At 42.0% G+C, this 19,691-nt stretch overlaps 1 protein-coding gene across 6 annotated transcripts in view; it reads right to left on the reverse strand.

Moving 5' to 3' along the window:
• The window catches only part of LOC140739454 (AT-rich interactive domain-containing protein 5B-like), a 165,310-nt gene that overhangs the window by 76,596 nt on the left and 69,023 nt on the right, over nt 1-19,691 (reverse strand). For all 6 annotated transcript variants that reach the window (XR_012101645.1, XR_012101643.1, XR_012101644.1 and 3 more), the window contains exons 6-7: nt 9,021-9,133; nt 1,237-1,405 (exon numbers count right to left, since the gene is read on the reverse strand). Coding sequence is in view for 3 of the 6 variants with exons in the window: in XM_073067765.1 (XP_072923866.1) it covers nt 1,237-1,405; nt 9,021-9,133 (282 nt within the window). In the remaining 3 variants the exon portion in view is untranslated. The remainder of the gene's footprint in view (nt 1-1,236; nt 1,406-9,020; nt 9,134-19,691) is intronic.

The following is a 19,691-nucleotide window of genomic DNA, read 5'->3' on the forward strand; positions in this document are numbered from 1 at the left end:
AGGACCAACAGGCTCAGGGACAGCTTCTTCCACCAGGCCATCAGAGCGATGAACTCACGCTGATTTGTGTGTACTCTATATTACACTGACTGTTCTACTTATTATAAATTACAATGATTGCATACGGTACATTTAGATGGAGACGTAACATAAAAGATTTTTACTCCTCATGTATGTGAAGGATATAAGAAATAAAGTCAATTCAGTTTAAGTTCTCACCAGGGCGAGGCACTGGAGGAGCAGTTTGTTGCTGCACCAAGCACCTCTTTCACATAGTCACTAAAATAGGTGGCCGACTCTTGAAAGATTAGCTTACTGACCAGCAATAATTAACACAGCTGTCTGCTGATGGGAGTTCCCATAAACTTAATCCGTTAAAAATACAATTAAATACCCTTCAATAAAGCCATCCCTTCTGACTTGTCTGGGTCTATTTTTCAATTTTGCATATCAATCATAAGAACAATTATTTTGTCATGGCAAATATTCTGCAATTTACCCCAGGGAATACCACTTTCCCTTTCATTCCCTGCATAATTTTACTCAGCGGAATGTTCTAAAGGAGCAGTATCAGCTTGTTCAGGAACCATGTCCATTTACATTTGATTACATTAACATAATTGATCCCCTTCATTCATCCCTTATAAAAGCAGTGAAAAGTCAATATGCACTGACTGCACAAAGTAACTTTTAAAATGACCCACAGGGATTACAAATTAAATTATACAATACTGAGACATCTTTTAGTTTTACCAATGAGCAAGCAATTACAAATTTTATGATCACTTAGAAAATTACTCCACCCCTCAAGTGTACCAAAAAGCAGAACACTTACATTTAAGCATGCAACAAATTAAACTTAACATGCCACCAGAGGTAGAAAATCTGTTAATGATGCCAAAAAAATCCTACAAGTTTTAAGCTTTCTTTTGGTTTTCATCACATCCAATCATTTCCTTATTCAAAAGTACCCAGGCATTTCCCCAGGCAGAAGACAACAAAATTTAATACTAAGATTAGTTTTAACTACACATCCAAGGACCTAACCAAACAGGGTCAGCACAGACAGCCATTTCTTTGGTGCAAGTAACAAAACAGCAATAACTTTGGGAATAATCTAATGGTGGAGGGCTAAATTCAGACAACAAACATATTCTCATCCATCAAATGCGAACCCATCAACCATGATGCATTTACCAAATAGTGCAAGATTAAATTCATAGCATCGTGCCTTACTTTTCTTGAAGCCCAGGTGTGGTATTCTGGCAATGGGAGTATTGCGATCACACATGAAGCTGTGCAAAGCCTTTAGGAAGTGTTGCTCTGCAGAAAGCAGCTCACTTGGATTGTCAGGCTGATACGCTTGACCATTTCCAGCTGCCATATTTTCTGATTCAACTTTATCCTAAAAAGAAATTGTGTCACAAAAATCAGAAATTAAAAAGCAGAACCATCCCGTAACAATATTGATGTATTTACCAGTACGTTGAACCCTGGAACGTGCCTATTGGAAGTTCACTAAATCTCATGTGTATTGGGGACCTGGAGCCTCGCATTGTGGTGGAGAAAGCAGGTAGCTTTTGTATTTTTGGTGCAGTAGTGGCTAACTGGACGGGGAGGGGTGAAAAGGAACGTGAAAGGAAGGTGAGAAGGTGATACTTCAGTAGTGGGGAGGATGCAGCAAGCTCTTAACTTACCTGGTTCATTGCCCAGTCTGCTGTTATACTGGGAAGACTTAGAATTGTCCCAACTACAGTGACCTCTTAGGACAATGTGGTCAAAATTCGCTGAAATGCTCCAGAACAAGGAGCGATCTCATTGTGTACCTCCAAAGCAGAACTTTCACCAGGGAAGCAAGGGTGAAGAGGCTGATGAAACTTGAAAATCAGCATATGGTAACCCAAGGTGGCAATTTCAATCAGGAAAAATAATAAACTGCACAACACTGGCAGGAAAAAATGCCTTCTGCAATTGAATTTCTGGACTAATACATATTATGAATGTAAAACAAATCAGGAAGCAAAATTCCAAACACATGTTCAGTGAGTTCATTAAAACGCAACTGAGGAAATCTTAATTACTTGTAGAGTTACCAGTCAATCAAGAATGGTAACGTAGTAGTTATCATTCAACCAGATTGGAATATAGCCAAACAAAACTGTTTCTCTGGCACCAAGGTGCAACACACATTACTAAGAGCTCACAGCCCACTATATAGTACATAGCACAAATGGTTACGGATTTAGAAAAACATCTCAAACTCAGGTCCAGCTTATTCTTTCACCGAACAAGCAGGGAGGACCGCATCAGCAGGATGGGCCAGCCGCCAATCCAGAACGGATTCCAGCGCACCAACGGAAGCCTCTCCCATACCACTTCAGCATCTCCTCCCCTGGGTAACTGCAACAGGTGACCTCATGGTTTAGACCTAATCCTCGCCATAGCCAAAGCAACATGGCTCCCCCGTCATCAGCCTTGAAAATGAACCAGTGAACTAGACTTACAGCATTCTACGTCACCAAAGACAGCAGGGTGTTGCAATCACAATAACAATGCCCAGGATTCACTCGCTCCTCTTTTTGGACCACGCACCGTCCAATGGTACACGGCAAGTCGAGGCTACAACATTACAACGGTATACAGTAAGCCCAGCTCTATCTCTGTCGAGCTGATGTGAGGGTCCTGCAGTACCCGATGTTCTCAGTACCCAGCAGCCACTTGCGATCGTAAAAAAGGCACAGAAGACGAAGATGATCACCTCTGATTGGACCTGGAGTGGCCAGAGTCCAAATGTGCCACCATCTCATCCGATGTTCAACCAACACTGTCTGAAGTAAGTCTGCATATTTGACTTTACTCCAGGCATTTCCTCCCAGAGTTTAAAAGAAACAGTTAAAGTCAGTAAGTTGTGGCCATACTATGTTTGCCCTGGAAGTGTGGCAAACTTGTGGGCTGCCCCAGCATAATCTTCTGTGTTTGCTGATGCAACCAACGCTTTTCACTATATGTTTTGACAAATAAACATGTGACAAATAAAGCTAATCTTTGATACTTGCTGAAGCTGACTACTGCTTCAGTATTATTTTGAGGTGTGTGATTTTTGTCCTCCATGAAATGCACTAAGGAAGTGTTAAACAAATCAGGTTTAATAACTGTCCCACCAACATATACTTCACAGGCCAGCTCATCAGCTGAGGTAACACAAGGACGCGAGGCTTCAGACAGCAGCACCACAGCAGCAGAGCGGAGTGGGGTGAAAGGGTTGGCCAGTACCGAGTTTCACCTCAGTACAAGCAGCACAAGAAACTAAAGAATGGGAGATGTGTTGAGCCAAATCAGATTGAAATAATTATCAGCAGCAGACGGCTGTCAAATATGCCAACAGAGACCTTAAAGCCATTCATTGTTCTTTCAAGAGACACTATATACATAATTTTTTATGAAAGAGAAATACTTAACTAAGCAACTTGGAACAACAGGGAGTGAAAACTATGCCATTCAAGTAGCTGATTATCACTCAGGGCTCAGTATCATGACTAACATTGCAGGATATCAGGCTGAAATTTTAACTCTCTTCACTGCTGATCCTCCGATGATTACTGGCTCATGAACCTGTGGTTCCCCACTCCTGAAGTTCCTTGGTCTTACTGATATTCAGTAAGAGGTTGTTGTTATTGTTACGCCACTCAGCCAGATTTTCAATCTCCCTCTTGTACGTTGATTCATCACCACCTTTGATACGGCCCACAACAGTGGTGTTATCAGCAAACTTGTATATGGTGTTGGAGCTGTACTTAGCCACACAGTCATAGATGTAAAGTGAGTAGAGCAGGGGGCTAAGCACACAGCCCTGTGGCGCTCCTGTGCTGATGGAGATTGTGGACAAGATGTTTTTGCCAATTCAAACTGACTGGGGTCTATAAGTGAGCAAATCAAACATCCAATTGCACAAGAGGCCCAGGTCTTGGGAGTTCACCGATTAATTTTGAGGGAATGATGGTATTAAAAGCTGAGGTGTAATTGATGCTGTAAGCCACTTTGCTGTCCAGATGCTCCAGGGTTGTGTGAAGAGCCAATGAGATGGCATCCACTGCAGATCTGTTGCTTCGGTAGGCAAACTGGAGGGGATGCAAGTCATCGCTCAAACAGGAGGTGATGTGCTTCAACACCAGCCTCTCAAAACACTCCATGACTGTGGCCGTAAGCGGCACTGAGCAATAGTCACTGAGGCAGATTACCATGCTCTTCTTTGGCACCAGTACGATTGAAGCCTGCTTGAAGCAGGTGGGTACCACACACTGCCGGAGTGAGACATTGAAGATATCCCTGAACAGCAGCCAGTTGGCCAGCACAGATCTTCAGTATTCGGCTCGGTACTCTGTCTGGATTCACTCTGTCAAAGGCAGCCCGCGTGTCATCCTCAGATACTGGAGACTGAAGTACCATTGGGAGGCATGGAGGGCGTGCGACAGTTCCTCCCTATACTCATGGTCAAAGCGAGCATAGAAGGTATTGAGCTCTTTCACAAGCGAAGCTCTGCTGTCTCCAATGTCACAAGACTTAACTTTGTAGGAGGTTATGGCATTCAAACCCTACCACAGCTGTCAAGAATCCCTCATTGATTCCAGTCTAGTCCAGAATCTCCACTTCACCTGTGAGTTGGCTTTCCAGAAATCAAACATTCACCTCTTGTAGCATTCTTGATCTCCAGATTGAATGCCTCTGATCTGGCTGTCAACAAATTCCAGATTTCACGGTTCATCTAGGGTTTCTGATTGAGGTAAACCCTGAATGATTTCGTGAAGACATATGAAAGAAGAGAGGAAGATGATAAATAGGATAAAGGAAGGAACATGTGCCTCAAGATGGAAGACACGGGTGAGGCCCTAAATGCGTACTTTCCATCAGTATCTTCCGAGGAGAAGGACATGGAGGGTAGGGAGATCAGTGTGGAGTATGTGAATATCTTATGGCATTTTGAGAAAAGGGAGGTAGCGCTGAGTTTCTTAAAGAACATTAAAGGTGGGTAAGTCTCCAGGGCCTGATAGAATATACCCCAGGTTATTGACGGAAGCAAGAAACAAGACAGGGAGAGCCTGTCGCTGCGCCCAGAGTGTGCTGCCCAGGTTTTTACTGTGCTTTGGATGTGGACGTGGACTGTAGACTCTTTTTTCCTATAGTTTTTATAGTTTTTATATTGTGCTTTGCTGCCTGGTCTTCTTGGCATTTTTTGTGCAGGGAGGAGGATTTATGGGTCGATGTGCCTGATCCGTTTCGTTCTTTTTTCTGCGTGTGAAGAGGGATTTGGAGGTCGATGAATGCGGCAAGAAAGACGCACACAGACACACTGGGGCGGTAGTGGAGGCAAATATGATAAGAGGTATTCAAAATACTCTTAGATGTGCACGTGTTGTGCAGGAAGTGGAACAGTCCAGACATTGTGTAGGAAGAAGGGATTAGTTTAGGTTTACATTTGATTACTCAGTTTCACACAACACCACGGGTTGTTGTGAGGCTGTACAGATCTATGTTCGATTTCTCCTTACATGGTGTTGCTGAATATGTCCTGCACTGTTTGTTTTTATTTCAAGTTTTTATGCAGTCACATGATTTGGCTTTTGTATTAGTTCTGCAAAAGTAACTGATCAAACCAGTTTATCCATCCCTGATGGTTTCTAACTCATTAAATTACTGTGGAAAAAAATAGTCAACCACAAAAATTAAGGTATACACACTGAAACAATCATTTAACTTCCTGAAATAGCCTATTTACAAACAGGTGCTCATTCATTCAATAAAGTGGAGACTTTACTGTGATATTTTTAGAAACAATGTACAGAAATGCCACAGGCTGGTCTCACAAACACAATCAGCTTTTCACTATGTAATGGTTTAGAAATTGATTTGAGCATGCATAAGCATGACTTAGCAATAGCATGAATGATTTTAATTGAGCCTTTGGAGTGTGAGTATCGCGAGGGCAGAAAGGAGGGGTAATTAGAATCTAGATCGCTACATCTGCCAGAACCAAACAATAAACAAAAACAGAAGTTAATCCCAATCCCAGAGCAAACTTGTAATCCAATGATGCACAATGTGTGCAGGTCTTCCCCCCACCTCCCCCAAGTTTATTTAAGTAGAAATTGAAGAAGTTTTAGTTTGAAAAGTTAACAAGTCTTTGAACCCATTTAACAGACTGCCACAACGCATTTACTGATTGAGATACAGTGCAGAATAGGTTCTTCCACTAAGCAACCCCCGATTAAACTCTAGCCTAATCACGGGACAAGTAACAAATACTACCTAACTGGTACTTCTTCGGACTGTCGGAAAACCTATGCATTCCCAGGAAGATATACAGGCTCCTTACAGGTGACGGTGGAATTGAACTCTGATGCCCCAAGCTGTAATAGAGTCACGCTAGTCACTTTGCTACTGTGCCACATTTATTCTAGAATGGAGGTCTTTGCAGCAGAGAAACCACGGGACTTGCCCGGAAATGTATAAAGCCTCCTGTTTCTTACACGTGTTCTATCTGTACCTTAGGAATACCTTATAAAAATCCATCAGGTTTCAGACACACACATATTAATGAGGCAGAAGTGTTCTCCTCTAACCTTTAGAATTTGCCAGGATTCTAATATTGTTACTACTGACCTGGGCTGGTGGACCAAAACCAGTACCCTTTACCATCTTGCTGGGCTAACAGATCAAACCACTACCCCACCATCGCCAGGGCCTGATCTAGTTATCTAGGCTGGTGTGGTCAAGCCTGTCAAACAGGGACGAAACCTACCAATAACATTTTCACAGCACACAGGAAGACATCTATAAGACTCCTGTACTTCCTAAGCAACAGGCACAAAAAGCTGGAGGAACTCAGCAGGCCAGGCAGCATCTATGGAAAAGAGTACCGTCGACGTTTCCGGCTGAGACCCTTCTTCAGGACAGGAAAGGAAGGGATAAGTCAGTAAGGTGGGGGGAGGGGAGGAAGTAATCTTGTTTGAATTCCCATCTCCATCACCTATTTTCATCCCTCTCATTAAACACTGAACCTGAAAAGTGAACTTTTGAACCCTTGCCGTCATGTTGTATTTGACTGCAATGAATTTCTGGCCACATCTCTCCAGCATCTAAATTCAAAACAGACATCAAGTTCCTCGCACTAGCTACAATTGGTTAAAAACCTAATCACTATGCTCACAGTTCATCAAGTTTGAAATTTGCATCTTTGCTTTCAAGTTGGTCAATGGAGCTGCCTATGCTGACCTCCAGGACCTCAGGCATCTTAGATTTCTCAGCTCTTCCCTTCAGCAATTTAAAAAAATCACTCAACCATTGATACCCATACTTCCAGCTATTTTTGTCATCAAGTTTGGAATTTGCCCCCTGAACACACATCTTTCTTCTTCTAAAATCCTACTGACAAGAACACATTATCAGACACCCACAAATACCTTCTAAAGCTCACTGTGGAGTTTATTAGCAACTGTCCTGATTGCTATGTTGCAAGCTCCTCTTACATGAATGCCATCTTGCTGATAATAAGTGTTCAGATACGTTTGCCAGGAACTGGGAATGTTTTTACTTTGTACCAGAGAACTCTGGAAAGAGCCCTCCTTAACAACTGGCCAGTGATGGTAAGTTCTTACTTTCTGAAAGATTACACAACAAACTCTCTCCAGATATTAGCAATCACCAAACTGGTATCTACATAGCTTAAATAAACAGTCCACGGCAGGAAAAGATGGTTGGAAGGTTCATGCACCTGTCCCAAGCTCTCAGTACTTATGAAGGACCCCATGCACCCCTCTTACAATCTCTTCTCCCTCCTGCCATCTGGGAAAAGGCTCTGAAGCATTCGGGCTCTCACGACCAGACTATGTAACAGTTTCTTCCCCCAAGCTATCAGACTCCTCAATACCCGAAGCCTGGACTGACACCTTGCCCTACTGTCCTGTTTATTATTTATTGTAAATGCCTGCACTTTTTTTGTGCACTTTAAGCAGTCCTGCGTAGGTCTGCAGTCTAGTGTAGCTTTCTCTGTGTTGTTTTTTTATTACGTAGTTCAGTCTAGTTTTTTGTACCGTGTCATGTAACACCATGGTCCTGAAAAACATTGTCTCATTTTTACTATGCACTGTACCAGCAGTTATGGTCCAAATGACAATAGAAGTGACTTGACTTGACATAACCTACAAGGGATGAGAATGAAATTTCTATTGCTGAACAGAAATTCTACAAATGTTTGTTTTTGCTGAAGTTTGGGTTCAGAGACCAAACATACCATCTGTGGTTTGATGGCAATATTTTTGCCTTTTAACTGGGCCCATGTGACTATAACAAACACATTCACTAGTAAGCCAGGAGTATCATCCTTCCCATCTGTCCACCTGTGATACTTGAGAGAGTGCCTTGCACTCGAAATCAAGCCTTCCTAATATCCTGACTCAATCTCTCAAAATACCTGTTCAGGTAACATCAAACCACCAAATCAAATTAAATGCCAAATCTGAAATAGAAACAAAAAACACCACACTGCATTGTATAGTTTACTGATGCTTTCCCCCACAGATGCCAGGAGAGTACTTCCAGCATTTTCAATGCTTATTGTCCTTTGTGTGAGCTTGTTCTGCATAAACTGATGGACTCCCTCACAACACAGACAACTCACTTCAAACTGAGTCAGAGCCTCCCCAAGATTTTGAAAAGCACGTATAAATATTATTTACCCACAATTGCCTAAACCCCCTGAAATTCAAACCACCTGTTGTGACTGAATAACATTTAAGTCCTCTTTTTATATATAACATTGAAAAATGAAATCTAATAGCATAAAGTTCAGTTACAATAAGAGATATTCAGTTGTAAGGCCAAGCAGGAAACCAGCCTGCACAATCCCACCGGGTTTGGGGAGTGCTGTAACTGGAGTTTCAGTTGCCAGTTTGTGCAGAAGGGCTTGTAAGGGACAAAATGTCCAGGGCCGCGGGGAAATGCTCAATGCAAACGGCATAACAAACCTTTTCTTCCTTGGCATCCGACTGGCTGGGCTGTCGGCTTTCTCGCGAGGGGCTCTCGTCGCCCTTTGTAATCCTGGGCTTCTTCTTTCGACTTCGCCCTTTGAGGTCGGTTGCTGGAAGGATAAAACCAAGAAAAGCGTCAGTAGAACAAGTCGCTGTACCTGTACATCGTGTCTCGGAGCGTAACCCGGGTTTCTCATTGTTTTTAAATTGATGCTTTCCGCCCCGAACACACAGAAAAAAAAATATAATGGGTTCGGCTCCAGACAAAATATCGCCTGCAACCGTTGATACTTGCATGCAGTTAGTTCCCTTTAAATGTTTTCTTTCTCTCTGCCTGCCCCGAGTTGCCTCCGGGAATTTCAATAAGGGAGGAGCACAGTTTAGCCAGGCATTCTCGAATAATTTAGACAGGAATAGAGCAACAAATAACGAGAGTATTACAGGCAGCACAACTGTTCCTCATTCCACGCTTAATATTGAACCCGAGCCTTTAAGATCCATCCCACGTGCTGACATTAAGTTTGCGGCACTCGGCCGCGTAGTTCAACGTTACTCTCCGAATTACATTGATAAACTAATTAACTTTACCAACTGAACAAAAACATGCCATGAAGTTTTGCTGCAGGGATCGGTAGGCGAAACCTCCTTCCTGCTGCCTAATCGATTCTAATTACAACGCTGAAATGTAAAAAAAATCTACAAGCGAATGTTGGTCCTTATCTCCACTGCCGTCAATATGAGCTTGTCGACACATGCCTGTGACCAACCCCCCACTTGCTTTGTTCCACACTGACCGACTGCACGCAGTACATTTAACAAGGGACGTTTTGTGCACAAGTATTTCAATGCAAATGACAAGTCCGCCAAAACAATCGCAACACCGAGTCACGCCACTTAAATAAAGCGGCGCGTAACGTAAACAAACCGTACGTTAATCTATACCAATCCCTGAACACTAACGCTCCCCCTAAAATATGTGCACTTCCAACTACCTATCTACATATCAATCTATTTCCATCTAGTTATCCTCCCATCTCCCATTCCAATCCCATTAAAAGAGCACACGGGCCAACAGTAATTACAATCGTTGCACAATCCTTCCCGGACTGTAAACTGATTTATAATTAGTTTAACAGCGCTTCCCGTCTCTTTGCAATAATATTGTATGACTATTGTTTTGTTGTTTATCAGTTAACTTTCCCGTTTTATTTGTTATTATAATTGCTTTGCTCAACTCCTTTGTAAGTCTTCAAAAACAATATTTAAAATTTAAAATTCCTGGAAGGAATGGTTATTTCCTGTTCATCTCCAGTTCTGTCGACGTTTTGGAATTAATTTGCATTGTTTGTATAATTACTTTCTGGCATGACTGTTGGTTGATACGCACATGTTTTTACATTTTCCCGGCCATTACTGGTTCGGAGTCCACTGGCTGGTGGATCAAAAGTGCAAATTCCATTCCGTCCCCAAGAGTGCAGTTCGACCCGGGATTGGGGGTCTGCTGTGGTTGCAGCGACTATACTAGAAAGGTCAAATTAAAGCGGCTACTGAAAGTTCCTAGCCCTCGGCCTGTTCTTTATTGTCTCGTAAAGGTACCACCCTGCCCTTGGACGCGATCACTAATGCTCTCCCGAGATATATACACGCACACATTAAAATCAGCCAGTTCAAATCGCGTCCGAACCAGCAATGTATCGAATAAAACAATCAATTTACTGAACACACCGAAGCTGCACTTACACCTCCCGCCCAATGAGAACAGTTAGGGGTTTCCCCCGGCTCCTTGACCAAAATTGTGCATTAACCCAACCAGCGGTTTCATCTTAAAATAATCAGATCATCTTCAGTCAAAAGTCTAATTTCAGGAATGTTTACCGACCGTCAGCGCCGCTAAATCTACTTGATTTGCATAGCCTACTGGGCTGCATGAGTACTAACAGAGCCACTTGGCCTTATTAGCCTTCCTATAATAAAATGAGCCAGCACCAACCCAGCTCCCTTTATTTCTAATCTGAACAAATAACTACTTAAGCAATGAATTCGGAGTCATAAACAAGAGGAAATCTGCAGATGCTGGAAATCAAAGCAACACAAACACAATGCTGGAGGAACTCAGCAGGCCGGGCAGCATCTATGGAAATAAGCCCAGTCCTGGTGAAGGGTCTCGGCCGGAAACATCGAATGGTCACTCTTTTCCATAGATGCCGCCTGACCTGCTGAGCTTCTCCAGCATTTTGTGTGTGTTGATTAGATCAGAAAGATGTTTAAAGATATGTTTTATTTGTCACATCAAAACATACAGTGAGATGTGTCATTTGTATCAAGGATCAATAATCTGAGGGTGTGGTGGAGGCAACCTGCCATTGTTGGCATGCCTCCAATGCCAACGTAGCATGCCCACAACTCACTGACCCTAACCCTTTCGAATGTGGGAGAAAGCTTGGGGAAAGCCCACATGGTCACGGGGAGAAAGTACAAACTCCTTACAGACAAGCAGCAGGAATTGAGCCCCAATTGCTGATCACCAGTGCTGTAAAGTGTTCCATTCTACCATGCCACCCCTAAGAGTGATGTCATCAAGACTACGCATTGCCCAAAAAGGACATTTGGCTAATGGCTTCCAGGGCAATCCTGTTCCACAAATTATTTGCATCCTATTCTCTCATACATATCCAAGCACTAGCTCACATGGCCTCTGCTCCCTAGGGGTGATTTACATTTGCCATTTGACCTAATAGCTAGCACATCCTTAGGCTACAGGAGGAAACCACAGCACCCAAGAGAAACCCACATAGTTTCTGGGAAACGTGCAAAGTCACACAGAGAGCAGCAGAGATCAGAACAGAATGCAGGGTGCTGGAATTATGAGAAAATGGCACCACCAGACTGAACCCCAAAACCCTCTCCAAACACAAGGTCTGTCTCCCTCTCCTACTCTGATGAGGGTCATGGTTATCTTTCCAAATGTCACCTTGGTAATGCTTTCGATTATACATTTGCCAGGGAAAACTGCTGTAACTGACGTCCTGGGGTTCAACTGCAACAACTAGATATTTGTCCTGCTGCATCTAATTTAGTGCATCTTAACTGCTACACTAGGGAATATTCAGATAACGGTAGTAGAATCATTTAATGTATAAGGGTTTGTCAAATCTTAAAACACATTCGACTTCATACATTATAACAAAATGGGAGAAGGAAGGAGGGATAATTATATCTGAGGAAGAATGGACGACAATATGGAGCTATCAATGGAAGTGTACCAGTTCACAGAAATGGAGTGAGTTTGGATGGAAAAACTTGATAAGATATTTTATTACACCCTCTCAGAAATCCCATTATGATAGTTACCTCCCTGTTTGCTGGAGAAACAGTGGAAATCAAAATGCAAATCATTATCATATTTTTTGGGACTACCCTGTTATCAAAAACTATTGGAGGGGGATACACAATCTTTAATCTTTAAATGTGAAATACCCTTAGAGAGTAAGACCATATATTTTGGATATATACCTCAAGAATGGTTGAAAAGAGATAAATATTTAATGAATATACTGTTGGTGGCTGGTAAAAAGACTCTTACTAGGAAATGGTTATCACAGGAGAGCCCAACTTGGATGGAAATTACAATGAACATTTACAAAATAGAGAAGATAACAGCATCTGTTAATCATAAGCTGGAACAATTTGATTCATACTGGGGAAAATGGTTTAACTACATAATGCCTCATAGGCCTGATTTTATTCTCACAAATCAATGAATCTGTTGTTAAAAAAAAAATCACTCCCTACTTGTACATAGTTCTTTCCTTTTGCTTGTTTTTTTCTTTCCACTCTTTTCTATAAGTGTATACCTCAGATAAATACTTGGTGGAGATTTGTGATATATATGATTATATGATGTATATGTACAATGTCTGAAATATATCTTATGGAAATGTTTGTTTGATGATGAACTTCAATAAAAAAAATAAATTACAAAAAAAAGAAATATGTCCTCATATTTCATATCACAGTAAGTGTCTTCGTTCTGAGATATTTGACCACTCTTTTCCCCCATAGATGCCGCTTGCTCTGTCTTTCCGGCTTATTTATTATATAATTTTAAACACTCTTGAGATTACAAGAGGCTCATTGTTTCCCCTGGGTCCCAACCACAATTACTGACTGAATTGAGGGGGAGGAGGTGGTTATTTAAGGCAGTTCTGTCTTCCGTGATAAAGATCCAGTCTAAAGTTCAAAGTAAATTTTTTTATTATCAAAGTACAGATGCAAGAAGTTTGTGAACCCTTTGCAATTACCTGGTTTTCTGCATTAATTACTCATAAAATGTGGTCTGATCTTCATCTATTGCACATACACGTCATCATATACAATCCTGAGATTTATTTTCCTGGGGGCATACTCAGCAAAGTTATAGAATAGAAACTATAACAGGATCACCCAGAGCGCAGAAGACAAAAAAATGTGCAAATGCAAATATAAATAAATAGCAATAAATAATGAGAACATGAGATAATGAGTCCTTTAAGTACCTTAAAACTAGTTGTGGAACCTTCCAATGATGGAGCGAGTGTAGTTATCCCTTTTCATTCAAGAGCCTGATGGTTGGGGGTTAGTAACTGTATTTGAACCTGGTGATGCAAGTCCTGAGGCTCTTGTACCTCCCACCTGATGGCAGCAGCAAAAAGAGAGCATGACCTGGATGGTGGGATCTCTGATGGTGCATGCTGCTTTCCTAGGACAGCATTTCACGTAGATGTGCTCAACGGCTGGGAAGGCTTTACCTGTGACGTACTGGGCCGACCGAACCCACTACCTTTTGTAGTGTAGCACTGGTGTCCATTGCAGATTCCACACAACCCTGAAGGGGCTGTAGCAATGGTGGTGATGGGGGTCAGGGGAAGATTGCACATTGAATGATTTAGTTCAACAAGAATGATTAACCTGATTGCTAGCAGAGTTCAGGGACAGAGATGTGAACAATAAAGCTTTCTGACAGTAACCTGTTTACATGTGTTGATTGGCAAATAAAACTCAAAAATATATTTTAAGATCTGGCTTGCAGTTCTAGTGATCAGATAGATGCAGAACATGTAATTTGGCTTGGTAGCACGTGTCTTTTTTTGGGTGATAGGTGTGTTTTGGAAATGGCAACGAAATACACCTCTGCTGCAACATAGAATCATAGAAATTTACTGCACATTACAGGCCCTTCGGCCCACCACGTTGTGCTGACCATGTAACCATGAAACTGCCTAGAATTACAATTACCCTACCGCATAGCCCTCTATTTTTTCCAAGCGCACCAAACTCCATATTCATGAATGCATTGGTACAAGGTGCAGAGATCGCAAAAGAGAAAGATTCTTTGGACAGTTCTGGTCTGAAAAATAACTGTTCCTCTGTCCACAGATGTTGCCAGATTTCAAATACACAGATGAGTTGCCTTGAATTGAAGGCCAGGGCCCATCTCTAAGCCTTCCACTGATTTTCCAGTCAGCAAAAAAATTGGTGTGCCAGGTAGCAATGGACTTCTTCTTGACTTTAGGTCCTCTGTGCAAATCTGTTGCTCCGGGATGCAGATGCGTTACACATTCCAAACAGAGTGGGTGCAAGGAAAAGGGCTTTCGTAGGGTGGTGGAGGGGGGGGGGGGAAGGAGAAAAAACAAAAGTATCATTTGGTAGAGAATAAAGCTCTCAGCAGGGGATGAGGTCTTCCCAGTGTGTTCGGTTCAGGTAACGGCACCCTCCATCAACATCAGCAAAGAACAATATACTAGACAACAGTGCTTCAGTAAGGACTTCAGTTCACAAAGGCCCTGGATACATAGGCCAGGTGTGGTGGTAGAGACAGATACATTAGGGGCATCTAGAAATTCTTAAATAGGCACATGGATGATAGATACATCGAGGGCTATGTAGTATGGAAGGGTTACACTAATTAGTAGGGAAGGGTAACATTGATTACAAGAGTGCATCATCAAAGGGTATTTAGTGTGTTGTAATTTTCTATTTATGTTCTACTTGCTCCAATATTAAAGCTCATATCATGACTCTGGCACAAAATTCCTCTATGCATACAAGGCCCATAAGAGCAGTAAGCAGGTCTTAAGCAGACCTGCACCATCTACTATAGCACTAAGTTTACTGGCTGCACCCTACCTGGACAATCCAAATCTTTCATCTTCCTCCAAGCAGATGTTTCCATTAGATGATTATAGATTACCCCCAGCTGTCAACTGGTCCTCAGCACTCACTTCCACCACTTACCCCATCATCATCCTCAATCAACTACAGAATTCACTCTCCAGACCATTACCCAGTCATCTGCCCAACATGTCGCATGGTCCCAGAACACATCCTACAAAGTCAGGAAAGCTCACCAACACCTACACTTTGAGGAGGCTGAAAAGCGCTGGACTATACACAGATGTACTCGCGTCCTTCTGCAGGTGTTTAGTAGAAAGCATTCTAGCATGCTACCGCTCTGCAGCAGACAGGAAGGCTCTGCAACGGGTTGCCAAAATTGCCCAACACACCATTGGCACCAGCCTTCCCAACAAAGGATACGCACATATACAGAAGGGTGCTTTGGCAGGACCACCAGCCTTAAAACCAGTTGGTATGATGGCTGATGTTCTAAGCTTCCATGGAAACACATGCAATAATTACCCAACGCCTCAATGTGGAGATGGAAGCTAGGAATGGTGTGCTGCAGGGTCATCTTCTAGATCAAGGGTTCCCAACCTGGGGACCACAGACCACTAAGGGTAAAGGTAAATGGTAGGGCACTGAGGAGTGCAGTAGAACAGAGGGATCTAGGAATACAGATACAAAATTCCCTAAGAGTGGGGTTACAGGTAGATAGGGTAGTGAAGAGAGCTTTTGGTACATTGGCCTTTATAATTCAAAGTATTGAGTATAAGAGTTGGAATGTTATGGTGAGGTTGTATAAGGCATTGGTGAAGTGAATTTGGAGTATTGTGTACAGTTTTGGTTACCAATTTACAGGAAGGATATTAATAAGGTTGAAAGAGTGCAGAGAAGTTTTACAAGGATGTTGCTGGGACTTGAGAAACTGGGCTACAGAGAAAGGTTGAATAGCTTAGGACTTTATTCACTGGAGTGTAGAAGAATGAGGGGAGACTTGATAGAGGTATATAAAATTATGATGGGTATAGATAGAGTGAATGCAAGCAGGCTTTTTCCACTGGGGTTAGGGGAGAAAGAAAAGAGGTCATGGGTTAAGGGTGAAAAATTTAAAGGGAACATGGGGGGGGGGGGACTTCTTCACACAGAGAGTGGTGGGAGTGTGGAATGAGCTGCCAGATGAAGTGGTGAATGCAGGCTCACTTTTAACATTTAAGAAAAACTTGGACAGGTACATGGATGAGAGGTGTATGGAGGGATATGGCCCAGGTGCAGGTCAGTTGGACTAGGCAGAAAAACGGTTCGGCACAGCCAAGAAGGGCCAAAAGGCCTGTTTCTGTGCTGTAATGTTCTATGGTTCAATGGTCCATGGCATAAAAAGGTTGGGAACCCTTGTCCTGGCTATTGGATTATGGGGGTTTAGTGGTTTGTTTCTATAATAAATCTACAAATGACCTTCAGCACATTACTGGGTTCAATGAGACCACTCTCCAGAGCACGAGAGCTGCTCCTGAGAGCACAAATCGGTCAGTCTCAGAAGGACAACATTCTTCCTGCAGCTCTGCTGTCCCATCCTTGCTGATGCCCGAGAAGCAGCTCGCCCAGCTCTCGGCTGTCCATGATGGTTTAGTCCACACTCTGCACTTCTTGACCCAGGGTTGCTTGAGAAGGCCTTCTACTGCCATCTATCTGTAGGCTTCTGCACTGAATGATGGCAGCCACCAAGGTAAAATTGCATTGAAGAACTAGGACTGATGAAAGCACACAAAAAGGTGAACAGTGAAGAATTGCACATTGGCTCCAATAGGTCCTGGTTTGATTTGATTAGTATTTGAAGGTGTCTGAGGAAAAGAAAGAGTTCTTTGCCTACAGAAGTAACTGGAATAGAATACCTGTTAAATTGACCTCGGTAATTGCCATCTCCCAGTCACCAGAAGCCTCACTGCTTCTCTTCCCACTGCAGCTGTTCATCATCTTACCAATAATCTGAATATAAACACCAGCACTAAATAGATACAAAGGTTCTTCAGTGATCTCTGCCACTTGGTAGTTTGCCTCCCCTCCCCCCACCTTCTAATTCTGGCTTCTTCCCACTTCCTTTCCAGTCCTGATGAAAGGTCTCAGCCCGAAACGTCAACTGTTTATTCCCTTTCATAGATGCTGTCTGAGCTACTGAGCTCCTCCAGCACATTGTGTGCTTTGCTCTAGATTTACAACATCTGCAGTACCTCGTGTCTTTTCAAATGCTCGGGCCTCTTTCTGTCAAAGTCCTGCCCATTGGGTAAATGGACATATGGATCTCCCCGATGTGATTTATCCCAACTTTTATGTCATTTCCTGGTCACATTTTGCAAAGAATGATGATGTCAGTGATAATCATGGCCCTCGGTAATTCTTACTGACGGAAAGTGGACCAAAATGTCACAACTTATAACCCTTTCAGTGAACTCAAAATTCAGTGAATTTACTGAATACTGAATAATAATGAAAGTAAGAAACTATGCTCGATTTAATACTTTCCATGATCTTGTCGTTCAAAGTTAAAGAATTGTCCTTATTTTGACTGGTATAAAAAGTTGTTGCTAGATTGCCTTGGTGATCAAGGCTTCTGCGAACTGATGGCCTGAATTTGTGACTTGGGTTTTGCATTCATTCATGCTTGGGTGGGTAGGGGGTTCTGTCCAAGGAGACCCTTGCACCATTACTCTACATTCCCACCTTCCCAAATATGTCTATTCTCACCATCCGAAATCTTTGTGGCAGCTTCAAACTACCATGGAATGATTGATTTAACAGCATGACCCTTTACCCAGTACACCAACAGTATATGCCTATGTGGCAAGCAATTCTGTGTGCAAAATACACAGTTCAACTTTTAGTGCTTCATAAATGGAATAATAACAATTTCTTAAAGCAATATTGTGATTCTTGGCAACTTCCTAAATGGCATTAGTACTACATGAAGGGTCTATTTAGTACACCTAATTAAAGGGAAATAAATTTTTTGACATACATTTCATGTAGTCACATTCTATACAATTTGTGATACTCTAAAACAGCCCAAAATATGTGTGTAATCTGAAAGCCAAATTATTCACAGACGAGCACTGTTAAAGATATATAGAAGACTGTACAATCTTGCTTACTTGACCACTATTCATCAGGAACCTAACTGGATTAACCATGCAGATGTTAAAATTCCAACAGCAGCTTTGACTTAGTGGACTGCTGGAGCAAAACATTGACACACAACTCAAATCCAATCCTTTTATGGAATATCTTATCCTATCCCAAGCATATTTTTAAGCCCTGCTTAAAAAAAACTGTCACTGTAAATGTAACAAACCTCAGGCATGCCACAAGACTAAGTAAATCACCCTGACCTGGATAAAATACTGTGCCAAATCTGAATGTCTTATCCATCACATGTAGTTAGGTGTAATACAATTAAAAACCAGGTGTAATACAATTAAAAACCAACAAGGTACCCAGGTAACACCCAGGAGGGGATCACAATCATGTAGACATTTGTACATAACTAGTCAGTAAAAGCTCCTTATAAAACCACACACATTTGGTGAAAGTCAAGCAGCTTATGAGAAGGTCCTTCAGTGGCACACACGCACGATGAAGCTTCTTGGTTGCACCGAGCTACGGTCAAGTACTGTAGGTTTCAAGCAGCTAAAAAAAAAAAATCTGAATTCTGTTTCAGAGTCAATGCTATCATAATGATAAGGAGAAATTCCTTTCTTGCAACGCCCTGCCTTTTCCAGTTGCATAGCCTCTCCAGTCACATCCTCCATTTGATATCTGCCTTATGAGAACAGCAGATTCAGCAGTGAAACAATGCACGAGGGCATTCAGATCAGCGAGAGATACCAGGCAAAGAAAAGGTAAAATTGAAGTTACGATCAGCACAGAGTGAGAGTTATGTAAGTACTTTACAGACTAATCATTAAAAACATTTGTATTTTCGACATTTAGAATTAATGGTTAGTGCTATTTTAACTGGACATAATTATAGTGAAAAGAAAGCTTTTAAACAGCCTCAAATCTTATATAAATTTAGTTAACCGTCAACCATTTTTATGTAGTTCCTATACCACATAGGAACACAAAATACTTTGTACCTTGGAAAACTAAATATGGTAGAATGCTACCCACTGCTCAGGTTTGAGGCCTGAAGCACAGTTGGTATCTCCACAGTAACACTGTGGATTCTACAGATTTCCTTCAATGGCTTGTGGTGGAGGAATCTTCCTTTTCCACATGGGCCTCATTCACTACCTCAGAACACACATTAACAGAATGGATGCCAGGCAGCCTCCATCCTGAAGGACTCCATAGGAAGGAAGTCCTACGTTGCTGCAGAAGTTCTGACCACAATCTTTCAATTGCTCTTGCTGTTATAAAGTAGACTAGGACTGAAAATGGTATATTTCTGTTTAAAAAGGAACAGAGTTCATGTTTTCCAATCTTTTCTAATGAAAATTTCTAGCTGTGCAGAAGATTAAT

Source organism: Hemitrygon akajei, chromosome 15 (assembly GCF_048418815.1).
Source record: "Hemitrygon akajei chromosome 15, sHemAka1.3, whole genome shotgun sequence".
In the NCBI taxonomy this organism is placed as follows: domain Eukaryota; kingdom Metazoa; phylum Chordata; class Chondrichthyes; order Myliobatiformes; family Dasyatidae; genus Hemitrygon; species Hemitrygon akajei.